The sequence below is a fragment of the Sphaerodactylus townsendi genome, linkage group LG05, assembly GCF_021028975.2.
Source record: "Sphaerodactylus townsendi isolate TG3544 linkage group LG05, MPM_Stown_v2.3, whole genome shotgun sequence".
Lineage (NCBI taxonomy): Eukaryota > Metazoa > Chordata > Lepidosauria > Squamata > Sphaerodactylidae > Sphaerodactylus > Sphaerodactylus townsendi.
Window position 1 is genome coordinate 34,211,242 of NC_059429.1, and position 12,184 is coordinate 34,223,425.

Sequence of the window (12,184 nt, forward strand, 5' to 3'; positions counted from 1 at the left end):
TTATCTCTGCCACTACAAGCTGAATCTAAGGATTCAGCTCACTGACTTCAAAGAACACCAATTTCTTTCTTGGTACATGAAGCATTAAGTGTTTGATCCTTACAACAATTTATTTTAAAATCACCATACTTCACAGACTTAAGAAGACTTATTTAGGACAATGGCTTTGTCCTCTGCCTGCATATCATTGTTTCCTGACCTTCACTCTATACACTTTTTAAAACTGTCTGTATTTGTGAAATGTAGGAAATCCTTATACATATCAAAGCTTCTCTTATACAAAAAGTGGGTGAAAACGAGACAGGGCAGTTCAGGGTCATTCACTGGGTCCAGACCTTTGGTCAGACACTCCTTGATTCATTCCAAAGAGAACTCGGGTTTTGGCAGATCTTTCATTTTCTCCTGCTCCTGTGTTTCCTTCACTCAACAGTTGTACTGTTGTGTTCCCAAGTAAAAATGTGCAGAGCACAATGTCCTTCTGTTTAGGCTGGCCAGGTTACAGCCAGAACTTTCAGAATATACCTTTTATGTCCTATGACGCAGCAGGGGACAAGACAGCTACGACTTTCCCCACTTTTCCTTCTTCCTGCCTTTGGGATGCCAGCTAGCTACAATTTTGATCTTTATCGCTGTGTACTGTCATATGATCACTACTAAGTTCTCAAAAGCCAGGAAATTCAAGATTCTGCCAGATTCTGCACAAGAGGCATGAAATACTTCTGGTAAATGCCAGATTCTGCCAAATATGCTTCCATCAACCTGTCAGAAGTCTGCCCTGGCTCCTTGCGTAGTTCTTTTTTAAACCAAAAGCTGATATCCATCCAGAGGTTGAATTGGTCATTTTCATCTCTGAACTTAATAGTCTTATCCCCCAACCTCCACTGGCTTCTAATGGAAGCTAGGTTCTTCTTGGGAGGGGCATCCTGAGCCCATAAGACCTAGATTGCTGCCCCAAAATCCCAAAGACTTTGCAAAAAGGCAAAATCCAGAAATCAAGCACTGAACCTCAAGGGATTACTCTTTCTTTCCAGTTCTAAATATAATATTAAGAACCATCCAGAAGCTTAGTATGTTACCATCTTTCCCTGTTCCTAACTCCCTCAACTTACTCAAGGTCTTCAACCCAGAAAACCCACAACATCCGACTCAAGGTCATTTGCCTTGGCTAATATTGAAAACAGAACTGTGATATTATTTTACCTGTCTTCCTGCCTTACACTGGTTACAATGGCAGACATTATTGGCCAATGAAACTAACAGAGGAATAATTAACTCTTGCACAACTGATATAAATGAAGTATTGAGAAAGGACATTTGTGCTTCACGTCCAACATAATTAACTCCCAGACCCAGGAATAATTTGTCAATGTGGTAGTAATTGGTCATTTGTAAAAAATAAAATAGTAGTTTTAACTTTATACTTTTAGGGAACCATTACCCACACTGACTTCTGTGTCACAAAATCCTGCACATTACTACAAATTATCTGAGTGTGTTTATGTTCCCAGTTAACATGTATTAGCCTAGCACAGTGGTGGCGAACCTATGGCACTCCAGATGTTCATGGACTACAACTCCCACCAGCCTCTGCCAGAATGGCCAATTTGCCATGCTGGCAGGGACTGATGGGAATTTTAGTCCTTGGACATCTGGAGTGCCATAGGTTCATCACCACTGGCCTAGCATTACAGGGCTCATCTTTGTCCTTCATCAACTGAGGTTTGGTCTACATCTGCAGAAGAAATGAGGTGGTAATTGAGATTACAGAATGGATTGTACCATTTATTTCTGCAGCTATGAAATTGCATTTTTTGAAACATTCTTACATCCATAATTCACTGTAATTCATTGAAAGGATGCGAAAGGCTAGGCTTATAACCTTTATTCCTGATGTGCTTTTTTATTTACAAGTAGTTTTTACATATCAGCATTAAAAATGAGGATTCATCTACAGTCTGTATTGGAACAGCCCATTTTATCACTTCACAGTTTTACTGCCACATTCTGCTTCATTTGCAGGCCAGTCTTGAGAGAACCCAACATTTTGCTATGCCTGCACATGACAAGGGAAGATTGGTAGGCTGTCTTTAGGGGAAGCTTGGATGCAGTTACTGATCTTCTCACATAAAAACCTGGATCACTTTCCCTGCAAAAATGGGGCTTCCCAGAACTCAGTATGAAAACAGCTGCTTCAGAGAACAAGAGAATTCATGGGTTGACAGTGTTACTTAGCTTAACAGGGGGAAGGATTTCTTCTGGGGTTAGTACTAGGGAAGAATAGCTCAGTTTTGCAAATACGTTGGGGAAAGAGCTTAGCTTGGCAGAGCTTTGGGGAAAGCAACTTAGCTTGGCAGAGCTTTGGGGAAAGCAGCTCACTTAGCAATGCGTTTGGGGAAGAAATAACTTAGCTTGGCAATGCGAGAGGAGGCTAGGCTGGAATCTTTGAGACTATGTATACAGGGAAATATGGCAAGGAGCGTTCCGCAAAGTAACACAAGGAGTCCAAATTAAGTTTAAAATGTTTATATAAATTTGGTTTCAAACACACATACAGGAAGATATGGAGGCACATACACACAAGTTCCAAGATATATAAAAAGGTGAGAAAAATAGGTTTGGATGATAGAAAGGGAATTGGGAAGCAGCAGGGTAATACATTACCTAATGGTTCCAATGCAGTAGACGAAGTAGAAGGCAGGGACTCCATGCCAGCACAGAGATCCCGGAGAAGGACGATATCGTGTCTCACACCAACTTGACCAAGGGAGGTTCAGGTTAGAAATGAGCAATGAGCTTAAGGTGAGCAGGGCTTTTATAGGGTGGATCCAGTGGTGGGATTCAGCAGGTTTGCACCACTTTGGCAGAACCTGTTGTTAAAATGCCACTTGTATACAACCAATTGTTCAATTATTTAAATCCCACCACTGGAACTGGTTGTTAAATTATTTGAATTCCACCACTGGGTGGATCGCTAGTTTGGCGGGAAAAGAGACCCTTTGCATTAGGTTTCGTTTCTTGCAGCTGTGCTAGGTTGCAGGGGCTGAGCTAATCAGCAGCTCTATCTATTGTTTTAACCCAGAGGTCAGTGGTCAATTGTATACTTGATTACATTAGCAACACCTTGAATAGGTGGTCGGCAGAGTGAGTCTCTGGCTATTAGCTGAGGCAGTGAGATTAAATCAGGGATGGGAGCACTTAGGAACTTTTAGGAACAGCTGAAGGGAAGGAAGGTTGCAGCATCCCAATTCAAAGGATAGTTCACATTTACAACTCTATTGACTGTAGCTCTGGCTTGGATGTGGACATCAAGGAGCAAATGAGTAGATTTATTTTCTACTGACTGTTTGCTATTTCTTAGGCTTGCTGTTAGCCCATTTTATCCTGTGCCACACCATATATATTTGTTAGCATTAATGTATCAGAAATATGTCTCACATATACATTCTATCCATAAATATCCCAGCTAGGATGCATGTTTTAAGATGTGGGGTGGAAGGGGTACATAACAACAGCAATAAGTAATGGGAGTGGGACAGCTTACTGGGGTTAAGTGTGGAACTTTTTTTCACACTGAAATAGAGAAACACATCTTTGCAAACTCCATACCCCTCCCCCCCCCCAAAAAAAGAGAGGGATTTCATATGTAATTTTAAACAGAACAATGTCTGACAGGAAATGGATTAAATGTTTTTCCTCTCTCACTATTTCTCTGGTTAAAACTGCATCATCTAAAAGCATCTTTTCAGTTTAAAAAATTGGCCTTCATTACATACATTCTTTTCTAAGTGGCTGCAGTGAAATAATTACAATTTCCTGATCTGGTCTCAGAGGCAGAAGAAGAAACAGAAGAGTTTGGATTTGTACCCTGCTTTTTTCAACTGTAAAGAGTCTCAAAGCAGCTTACAAACACTCCTTCCCTTCCTCTTCCCACAACAAACATTTTGTGAGGTAGGTGGGACCAATAGAGTTCTGAGAAAATTGTGACTAGTCCAAGGTTACCCAGCAGGTTTCATGTGGAAGAGTGGGAAACAAACCAGGTTCACTAGATTAGAGTCCCCCTGCTTTTAACCACTACACCATGCTGGTTATACATCATTTATATTGTCTCCTCACCTTGCAATAAAGGAAATAGGGCTCCCTCCATGTTTCTTCAAAAGTTACAGTTCACAATGCCTATTAATGTGCATCTTCCTCCTGTAGTAGTAGTAGAGTAGTTCCCATTTATTGGGAGAACCTACAGTGGGGCGTACTGGCCTAGGGACATGGGGATACCAGTGGTGGGATTCAACTAATTTAACAACTGGTTCTGGTGGTGGGATTCAAATAATTTAAGAACTGGTTGTTTACAAGCACCATTTTAACAACCGGTTCTGCTGAAATGGTGCAAACCTGCTGAATCCCACCACTGCCCCAGGCACATGCCTTTCGGTCACTTGAGGGGAGTCGGATGTGCTGTTAAAAGCATGGAGGCCAGGGGTGGGGCTTGGCAGCATGGCCCCACTCCTGAGCCCCACCCCCGGCCTCCATGATTTTAAAAGCACATCCCTGGAGGCCAGCTTGGCTCCTGCTCTCCCCAGGTTCTGGGGAGGGCAGAAGTCAGGCTGTAGGGAGCCGGGGGCAGGGCCATGCCCCCTGAACCCCCACTCCCAGACAGGGGAGCGCCCAGAAAAGGAGCTGTTTCCAGGCGCCCTTTTTCCCCATATGCCTCTGACCTACAGTTACCACAGACTATTTCAGATGGCACAAATAAGAAAGGTTGCAACATGTTTGAGTCAGTTAACTAAAATAAACAGTATACATTTACAGAATAATTAGAACAATAGCCTAATTATTTCAAAATACTCTGTCCTTGCTTGAACAAAATAGGAAACCTTCATTTCCATATAGGTGAACTATGTGGAAACTGTAGGGGAAAAAACATATTTCCTAGCAGAGATGATTAATAAAATTGAAATATAATACCTTTGTGGTTGAAGCTTTCATCAAATGATTTATAAGATTAGAAAGATGAGGCCTAGAGGCTGGCAATAGATGTACATTTGTTTCAAGCCCTGACAATCCACAAGGCTCTGGAAATGCTTCTGAACTGCAGTTCTCCATGACAACAGAGTCAGAACAGGGTAACCTGACTCTGGAAATATGGAAATAGAAGAAATACAATATTTAAAAATAAGTGAAAGCTTGGAAAGTTTTCTGAACTACACCTTGCTCAAAATAAGATATACGTACAATGTAATCCAGAAAATAATCAAATAAAGAATGCACTGGAATATAAATCTCTTATTCTGAACAGACTGATCCCAAACCTTAGAAATAAGTTGCAATGAGTTCAGTAGTTAATTACTTCTTAGTAAGTCCATTATGATGACAGTCTCCTGAGTATCATGGTACTTATACCCAGATAAATATGTTAACTTGCGTCTAATCCTAAAATGAATTGTGGTACAATGATTGCAAAAGTATCCTCATGTTTAATAGAGAAAGTGCTCATGATATAGCAGTCAAAATCTCATGATAGATACTACTAGCTCTGAGAGACCCAGATGCAGAGGCAAAGCAAGGGGAAACTGGACTGGGGGTGCATGCGCGTCCTGCGCCCCTGCCGCAGCATCGCCTGCCCTTGCCCCGGAATGCCCCTGCCCCCTTGACAGCCTGGCCACGCCTCCACTGCTGCTCTGCCAGGGACATCATGCCTCCCCGTCCCATGGGCGCTACGCCACTGCCCAGATTCAAATCCCCACTCTACCATGCAAGTGTGCTGAGTGACCTGTGACTAGCCATATACTATAAGCCTAACTTACCTCACAGGGTTGTGGTGACGATAAAATGGATGAGAATGATATAAACCACTTAGGATCACCACTGGGGAGAAAGGTGAGGTGCAAATGAAGTCAACAGATAAATAAAAGTGAACCACCCCAGAGAAACACCAAGCTCGCATCCTTTTTCTCTTTTACCTCATATATTGGGAGCTAATTACTTGCTTTCGGGTTTTTGGTTTGCAACCAACTTAGAAAACTATGATTGCCCTTCTCCTATGAATTAGGACAATAACACTGACATGGGCCTTCAGCAAAACATCACTTCCCATTCAGGCAGGACACTAACATGGTTCAACCACATTCTTTTGGAAAAAATAGCAATAATCCAGGTTTGAGAAAAAGCATCATGAGAATAGGGAAAACCCATTAAGTTGATAGTTAAAGAATGATATCATGTGGAAGCAGTGGTGGAAGAAAAATCCATGTGGCAAAATTCAAGTTTCCTCAGGCTCGTTCATACAGGTAATGGTTTGGCATTATGTCTGAACCAAGCCAATGGATGAGTCAACTGTTTCTGTGAAGTAGTCTGATGTGTAATTACCATAGACATGTCATCACTATAGTCAGGTTCATACTGTAAACACATCTATTATTACCATGTTGGTTATTTAAGATGATGCACACCCACAGAATCTTTTATCTTTTAACTGTCATTGTTTGTATGACGTTTCATGCAAAAGATCTTAGCTGCAAGACTACAATGCAGAGCATGGAAGCTTGGAAGAAAGTTCCACTGAAAACAGTGGGACTCCGCACTAGCCTATGCAACAAAATGTGGGTTTTACATGGTATATCATGGTGTACTACAAATGTGCAGAAGAGTGTCTCAGAAAAAAAATAAGAAGAACATATAACCTCCAGAGAGCTTTCCAGCAGCATGGAGATGCAAAAAAAGCCAAAAAAACCGCCATCTAAAGGGATTGGCGTATGTAAGTACAGGAACTTCTGAACTAAGTGGTGCAACCAGCTGTGTAAACTTCCAAAGCCGGAGCTGACCTTCCGGGGCAGGAATGCTCTCCCTCCCACCACCCCAGGACTGTAGCATCTGACCCTGGGCCAGTTTCAGCACAGCTCTGCCCAGCAAGGCCCCAGGATGTCCTGCTTTAGCACCACCACAGAGCTGAGGGGCAGCCAGCCACCACACCAAAGGCGTTGGTGAATCCCACACTGCCTACGCAAATGGATTTGTCCTCCCCACCATCTGGTTTGTACTGATAGTTTATAAATGTTGACACTGTATCACCAGCAAAGATCTTTTAAGGCCATCATCTAAATTGAGAGAAAAAGTTCAAATAAAATACATTTTTAAAAAGATAACCAAACTAAACAAACAGCTATGGCCTTGGCCTTTAATATATACACAGAATAATCCCAGGCATGTTTAGGGGGACGTATAAAATTCCATTGAATTTTATTTTATTAATTTTATCTCGCCTTTTCCCCTTCATAGCATATCTTTAGTACATTTTAACCCCACTTTTCCTCTTGGGAGCTAACAATAGTATACATGGTTCTCCCTTCATGTTATCCTTATAACAACATTCTAAGGAAGGTTAAGACAGAGAGAGAATAACCAAAATTACCAGTCCCTCCGGCCCAAAATTACCAAGCAAGCTTCCATGATCTCCCAGATTCCAGGCTGGCACTTCCACCATTATACTGTACTAGTTCTTAGGACATTCCCAGGAGGTTTGTCATGGAGGGGATGCCATAACTTGTGACTTGACAGCACTTCACCACCACCACACTAAGGACTGGGTCTGGAATCTTCCAGATGGAAAGTAAGTGTTCCAGAACTGAGCTCTGGCCCCTCCTCTCACCAACAATCAGATGAATAGTTTTGACAGGAGAGTTTTCCTTCCTGAGTTGAGGCAGTGCAAAATCAGTAGCTGTGATATGCATCATTCTCTGCAGAATGGCTGCATACACATATTTTGGTTATGAGCATATGTACTCAGAAATAACTCCCACCAATGTTAATGGAATTTTTTAACAAGTGCATATGTTTAGTTCTGAAGCCTTACAGCAAAGATCTTATCCATGAAATAGCACATCTGGGATGGCAGCCTTCCTGCCAGTCAAGCTGATCACCACCACCCTTCTCCCTCCCCCCACAACACAATTTCAGCAGACTTGGGCACTGTTTATGAAACCCAGATGTCTCTACTGAAAAGGCATTTCATTTGGCATGGAAGCATTCCAAAAGCTACAGTGCACACCCAAATGTTACAATCTTGTGGCACCTTGAAAACTATTATATATTTGTTTCAGGCTAAGTTCCAGACAACAGCTCACTAGTTAGGATTTAAGTTTGTATTTTCTCTCTGTCATAAAGCTTGTCAGTCATTCTCAATCAACCTAAGCTACCTCAATTGGTAGTTGTGATCATATAATAAAGGAGAGCACCGCAACATATGCCTCTATAGCTCCTAGGAGAAAGGGTGGGATAAACATTTAAATATATAAACATAATCTAACACAGAACATGGCAGCTTTAACTGTGAAGAACCAATTTTAAAATCTACTGAAATTAGAGTCATGCACATAGATTCAGATGTATAAACGGTGATATAGCAGTTAGAGTGTCAGGCCAGGATTTGGAAGACCCGCATTCCAATCCCCACTCAGGCATGGAAACTTGCCAGCTGTTCTTGAGTTAGTCACATCTTCTCACTCAAATCACAAGGCTGTTGTGAAAATTAAATGCAGAAGAGAACGATGTAAGTCGCTTTGGGACCCCAACAGGGAGAAAGGTGGGGATACACAAATATACCCAACATTACCCACGGAATAATACTATCAAACGCCTCGCACATCTCAAGTTTACACCCCGCATGTGTCAGATTCCCCCGCGCGTTAAAATGTGCTTCGCGTCCGGTTTGTTAAAAGTTCTTCCAGGCCGGTTTCCATCCAGCCTACGCGCGCATTAGTATCGCTGCCCATGCTCGCTTCCCTTTCCCTGGCGCATCGGCCGGACCACAGGCTCTCAAGGCGGCCCGGTGGCTTTCGCTGCCCAGAGTTTCCCAGCCCAGCCGCCGCCAGTCGCTCTGGCAGTGCGCACCGGAGGACCCGCCTTGGCACCGGAGGATGAGCGCACTAATGATGCTGCTGCGCTTTGGCGCGGCGTCAAGAATGGCCCATTGTACGGCCGCTCGCCCACGTGATCCCAAGCCGGGCGGAGGGGAAAGGCGACTCCCCTCTCCTCGTCCTTCCCTTGGTTTTTCCTCATGGCCGCTCCGCCCAAGCCGGAGCCTGGGCACAATGAGGAAGGGGCCGTGGAGAGCCAGGGGAGCGCGCATGCGTTTTTGCGCCCGGCGGCTTTCCCCTTCATTTTCTAGTCTGGTGCGGCAGCGGCGGGAGGGAGGGAAGCAGTGGCGGCTGGGGAAGCAGAAATACAGATGAGGGAAGAGGCGAAGCCAAGGCCGGCTAAGCCAGAGCAGCCCAGGCGGCCCCGGGAAGAGGCACAAGCGCCGCACCCAGCCGCGTCGTCGGGCTTCTGCTTGCCGTGGCGCGCCGGCTTGTTCGGGTAGCCGGGCTGGGGCGTTCGGACATCTCCCAGTCCTCGCTGCCTTTTCGCCGCTGCAGGAAAATCCCAGCCGCCTCCCTCCGGGCTCCGGCTCCCTTCCCCGCCCCCTTGGCATTTTTTTTCTTTTTTGGCGGGGGGGGCAGAGCCAGGATCTACAAGGCTCTTTGGAAAGGATCCTTCAGAGGGATCTCTTAAACTGTCATCGGCCGGGATTTTTTTTTAACCGAGGAACAAAAGGAATCGAGACCGAGTGAGCCAGGGCCGAGGAAGAGAGGACACCCGGGGCTTGTTCCACATTCCTATGCAGAGGCAGGGAGTGTGGGGAATTTCTCCCCATAAGCACCGCTGAGGTCGTTGCATCGCCTCTTTCCTCGGCTACTATAGGATATATATATATATTTAATAGGCACGCTCTTGTGATTTTGGACATCTATTTGAGGAGTTGCCTTTTGGAGGGAGAATCATGTAAATTGCGTTTGCGAGAAACCCGGGCTCTGTGGGTGGGGGGAGGGATCGAAAAATGGGGGATGCCGCAGACGTCAAGGAACTGAGGAAGACGTTCATTGTGCCTGCCGTCAAGCCCTTCGATCATTACGATTTCGGCAGGGCGAAGATCGCCTGCAGTGTAGCCTGGCTGGTGGCCAAAGCCTTCGGGACAGGTAGGCAACGGGGCTTGGGGGCTTCCTTTTCTTCCCTCCTGGGTCAGTCGGGCTTGGGTGTGAATCAGCCACCCGCTGGGAGACGTGCAAGAAGGGAAAGGGATGGCAAGGGAGGGAGGGTGGGTGGGTGGGTGGGTGGGTGGCAGGGAGGAGGAGTGGCAGGCACCCAACACGGCGGTGTGGTATGCTGTTGTCTTCACCCTCGGTGTGCAATGGTGGGTCTCCGCTGTTGTACCTGAGCGAGTCATCATATCTATTACTTCCAAGAGTACAGGTCTTGCAGTGTGGTGTATGTAGGCGACCCTCTCCCTTTCCCCTCCTGATTTTTTCCCCCTTTAATCCCACCACCAGAACCGATTGTTAAATTGTCAGAAAAAGAAGCAGCAGACAGTTTTCCCATTTAGTAAGCTGGGAGCGGGAGGGCTGGGTGAGCATGGTTACTTTTGACATGTGTGAGGTTTGCCTTGCGGGCATCTAAAGAAGGGAAAGCTGGAGCAGTGGGAGAGGGCTCTTGAGAAAAGGAGCATTTAATGCTAGGTGTCATCCTTCATTACCCAGGAGTACCCTCCTCATTTGGGTGTACACAGAGAAGTTGCCTGAATGTGTTCGCTAAAGGGAAATGCTTCCTGGCTAGTAAAATCGAGGCCTTCAGGAACAGTGTATGATTTATTGTGCTTTTTGGAGGATTGGTTAGCCTCTTTCCAAACAATGGTTTTCCAGCCATAAAGCAGGCTGCCTTTAAATGGACTCTCTTCAGATAAGCAGAGTGACTGCTTATGGCTTTTCTTAAAAGATAATTGCAGCACCATTCCGACTGTGTCTCCTTTTCTCTGTAGAATAACCGGAAGAGCCGCCCCCCCATCCCTTTTGCAGTTCTGCAACTGTTCCATTTGGAGCCAGGATATTGTTGTGGACTAGAATATTTTGTGTTTTGCTTGAACTGTGCCAGATAGGAAATGACAGGGCTTAACATCAAAGTCTTTTTTAAACAGATGCCTCTGTTGGTTCGTTCTGTGAGGCAGAGATTACATAAAAGTTCATGGACCTAATAAGTCAGTAGCCTGTGCTTGGGTGCCAAAAACATTGTGTTGACTGGCATAGTGGCACATTTGCTGTTTTGAGAGGCTGCTGTGGTTTTTTATTGCCCTCTAAGCAGATTTATGTGCTGATGTTGTAGTTAATGGCGGGAGCTAACTTCAAGGGACCTCAGAAATGGTGTAACATATTTTTCTTATGATTCAGTCTTGCAGGTATGGTCACAAACACCTGTTAATTAACATGTTGTGGTAATGCGGAAATCATATCCCTGTCTAGTAAACAAGTGAAACAGCATTCCAGTATTTTGCTGGTGCAGAGGCAAAAAGCTTAACAATAAGTCCTTGACTCCAGTCTTGCTTGTGCATTGAATTCACTGTTAGTAAAGCCATTCTCTCAGCTCTTCCCTTCTATCTGTAATGTGGGAATAATACTGACCTTCCTTGCAGGACTGTTGTGAGGAATACTGAGATTACCTTTATGAAATGCTAGGAATCTTCCAGTAATCTTCTAGCTATGTAGATCTAGGACTCACCTTTAACCCCCAGGCTGCAGCATCTCTACAAGCATCTGACATCACAGTCACATGACAGGAAGAGGGAGAGTCAGAATTATTATTGTACCCACACAAAGGCCAGGATCATGGCCACCAGACCAAAAGAGCCAGGGGCAAGGAACACAAACCAAGCATCAGGAGAGGTATCACAGTACATGTAGGGATGTAATCAGTGGTGGGATTCAACAGGTTTGCATCACTTTGCCTGAACCAGTTGTTGAAATGGTGCTTGTAAACAACCAGTTGTTAAATTCTTTTAATCCCACCACCAGAACCGATTGTTAAATTATTTTAATCCCATCACTGGATGTAATCTAATACTCCCATATATCTTGAAATGTTTGAAATATGTTTGTTATTGCCAAGGCTTAGAGATGGCAAATGCTATATGTAAAATATTCCATATTCCTAAATAAAAAAAACCTCCGAAAGGCCTTAATGTGTGTTCGTCCCTTGTGAATGGCCCATCATAGATAAAATGCTCAACTGAAATGCAGTGGAGTCATTTTTCACATTCTGCTTTTGGTCATCAAGAGTACAGTAATAAAGGAATGTGCATATGTATATAACCCAGCCAAAAGTCTGC

The 12,184-nt window shown here is 44.4% G+C and overlaps 1 protein-coding gene across 3 annotated transcripts in view; it reads left to right on the plus strand.

Moving 5' to 3' along the window:
* The first annotated feature begins 9,050 nt into the window (after positions 1-9,050).
* CAMSAP2 (calmodulin regulated spectrin associated protein family member 2) overlaps positions 9,051-12,184 on the plus strand; it is a 115,319-nt gene continuing 112,185 nt past the window's right edge. Inside the window, exon 1 of one of the 3 annotated variants that reach the window (XM_048496705.1) lies at positions 9,051-10,007. In XM_048496705.1, coding sequence (XP_048352662.1) covers positions 9,869-10,007 — 139 coding nt within the window. In that variant the 5' untranslated portion in view covers positions 9,051-9,868. The remainder of the gene's footprint in view (positions 10,008-12,184) is intronic. The other 2 variants (XM_048496704.1, XM_048496706.1) reach the window with 2 other exon arrangements.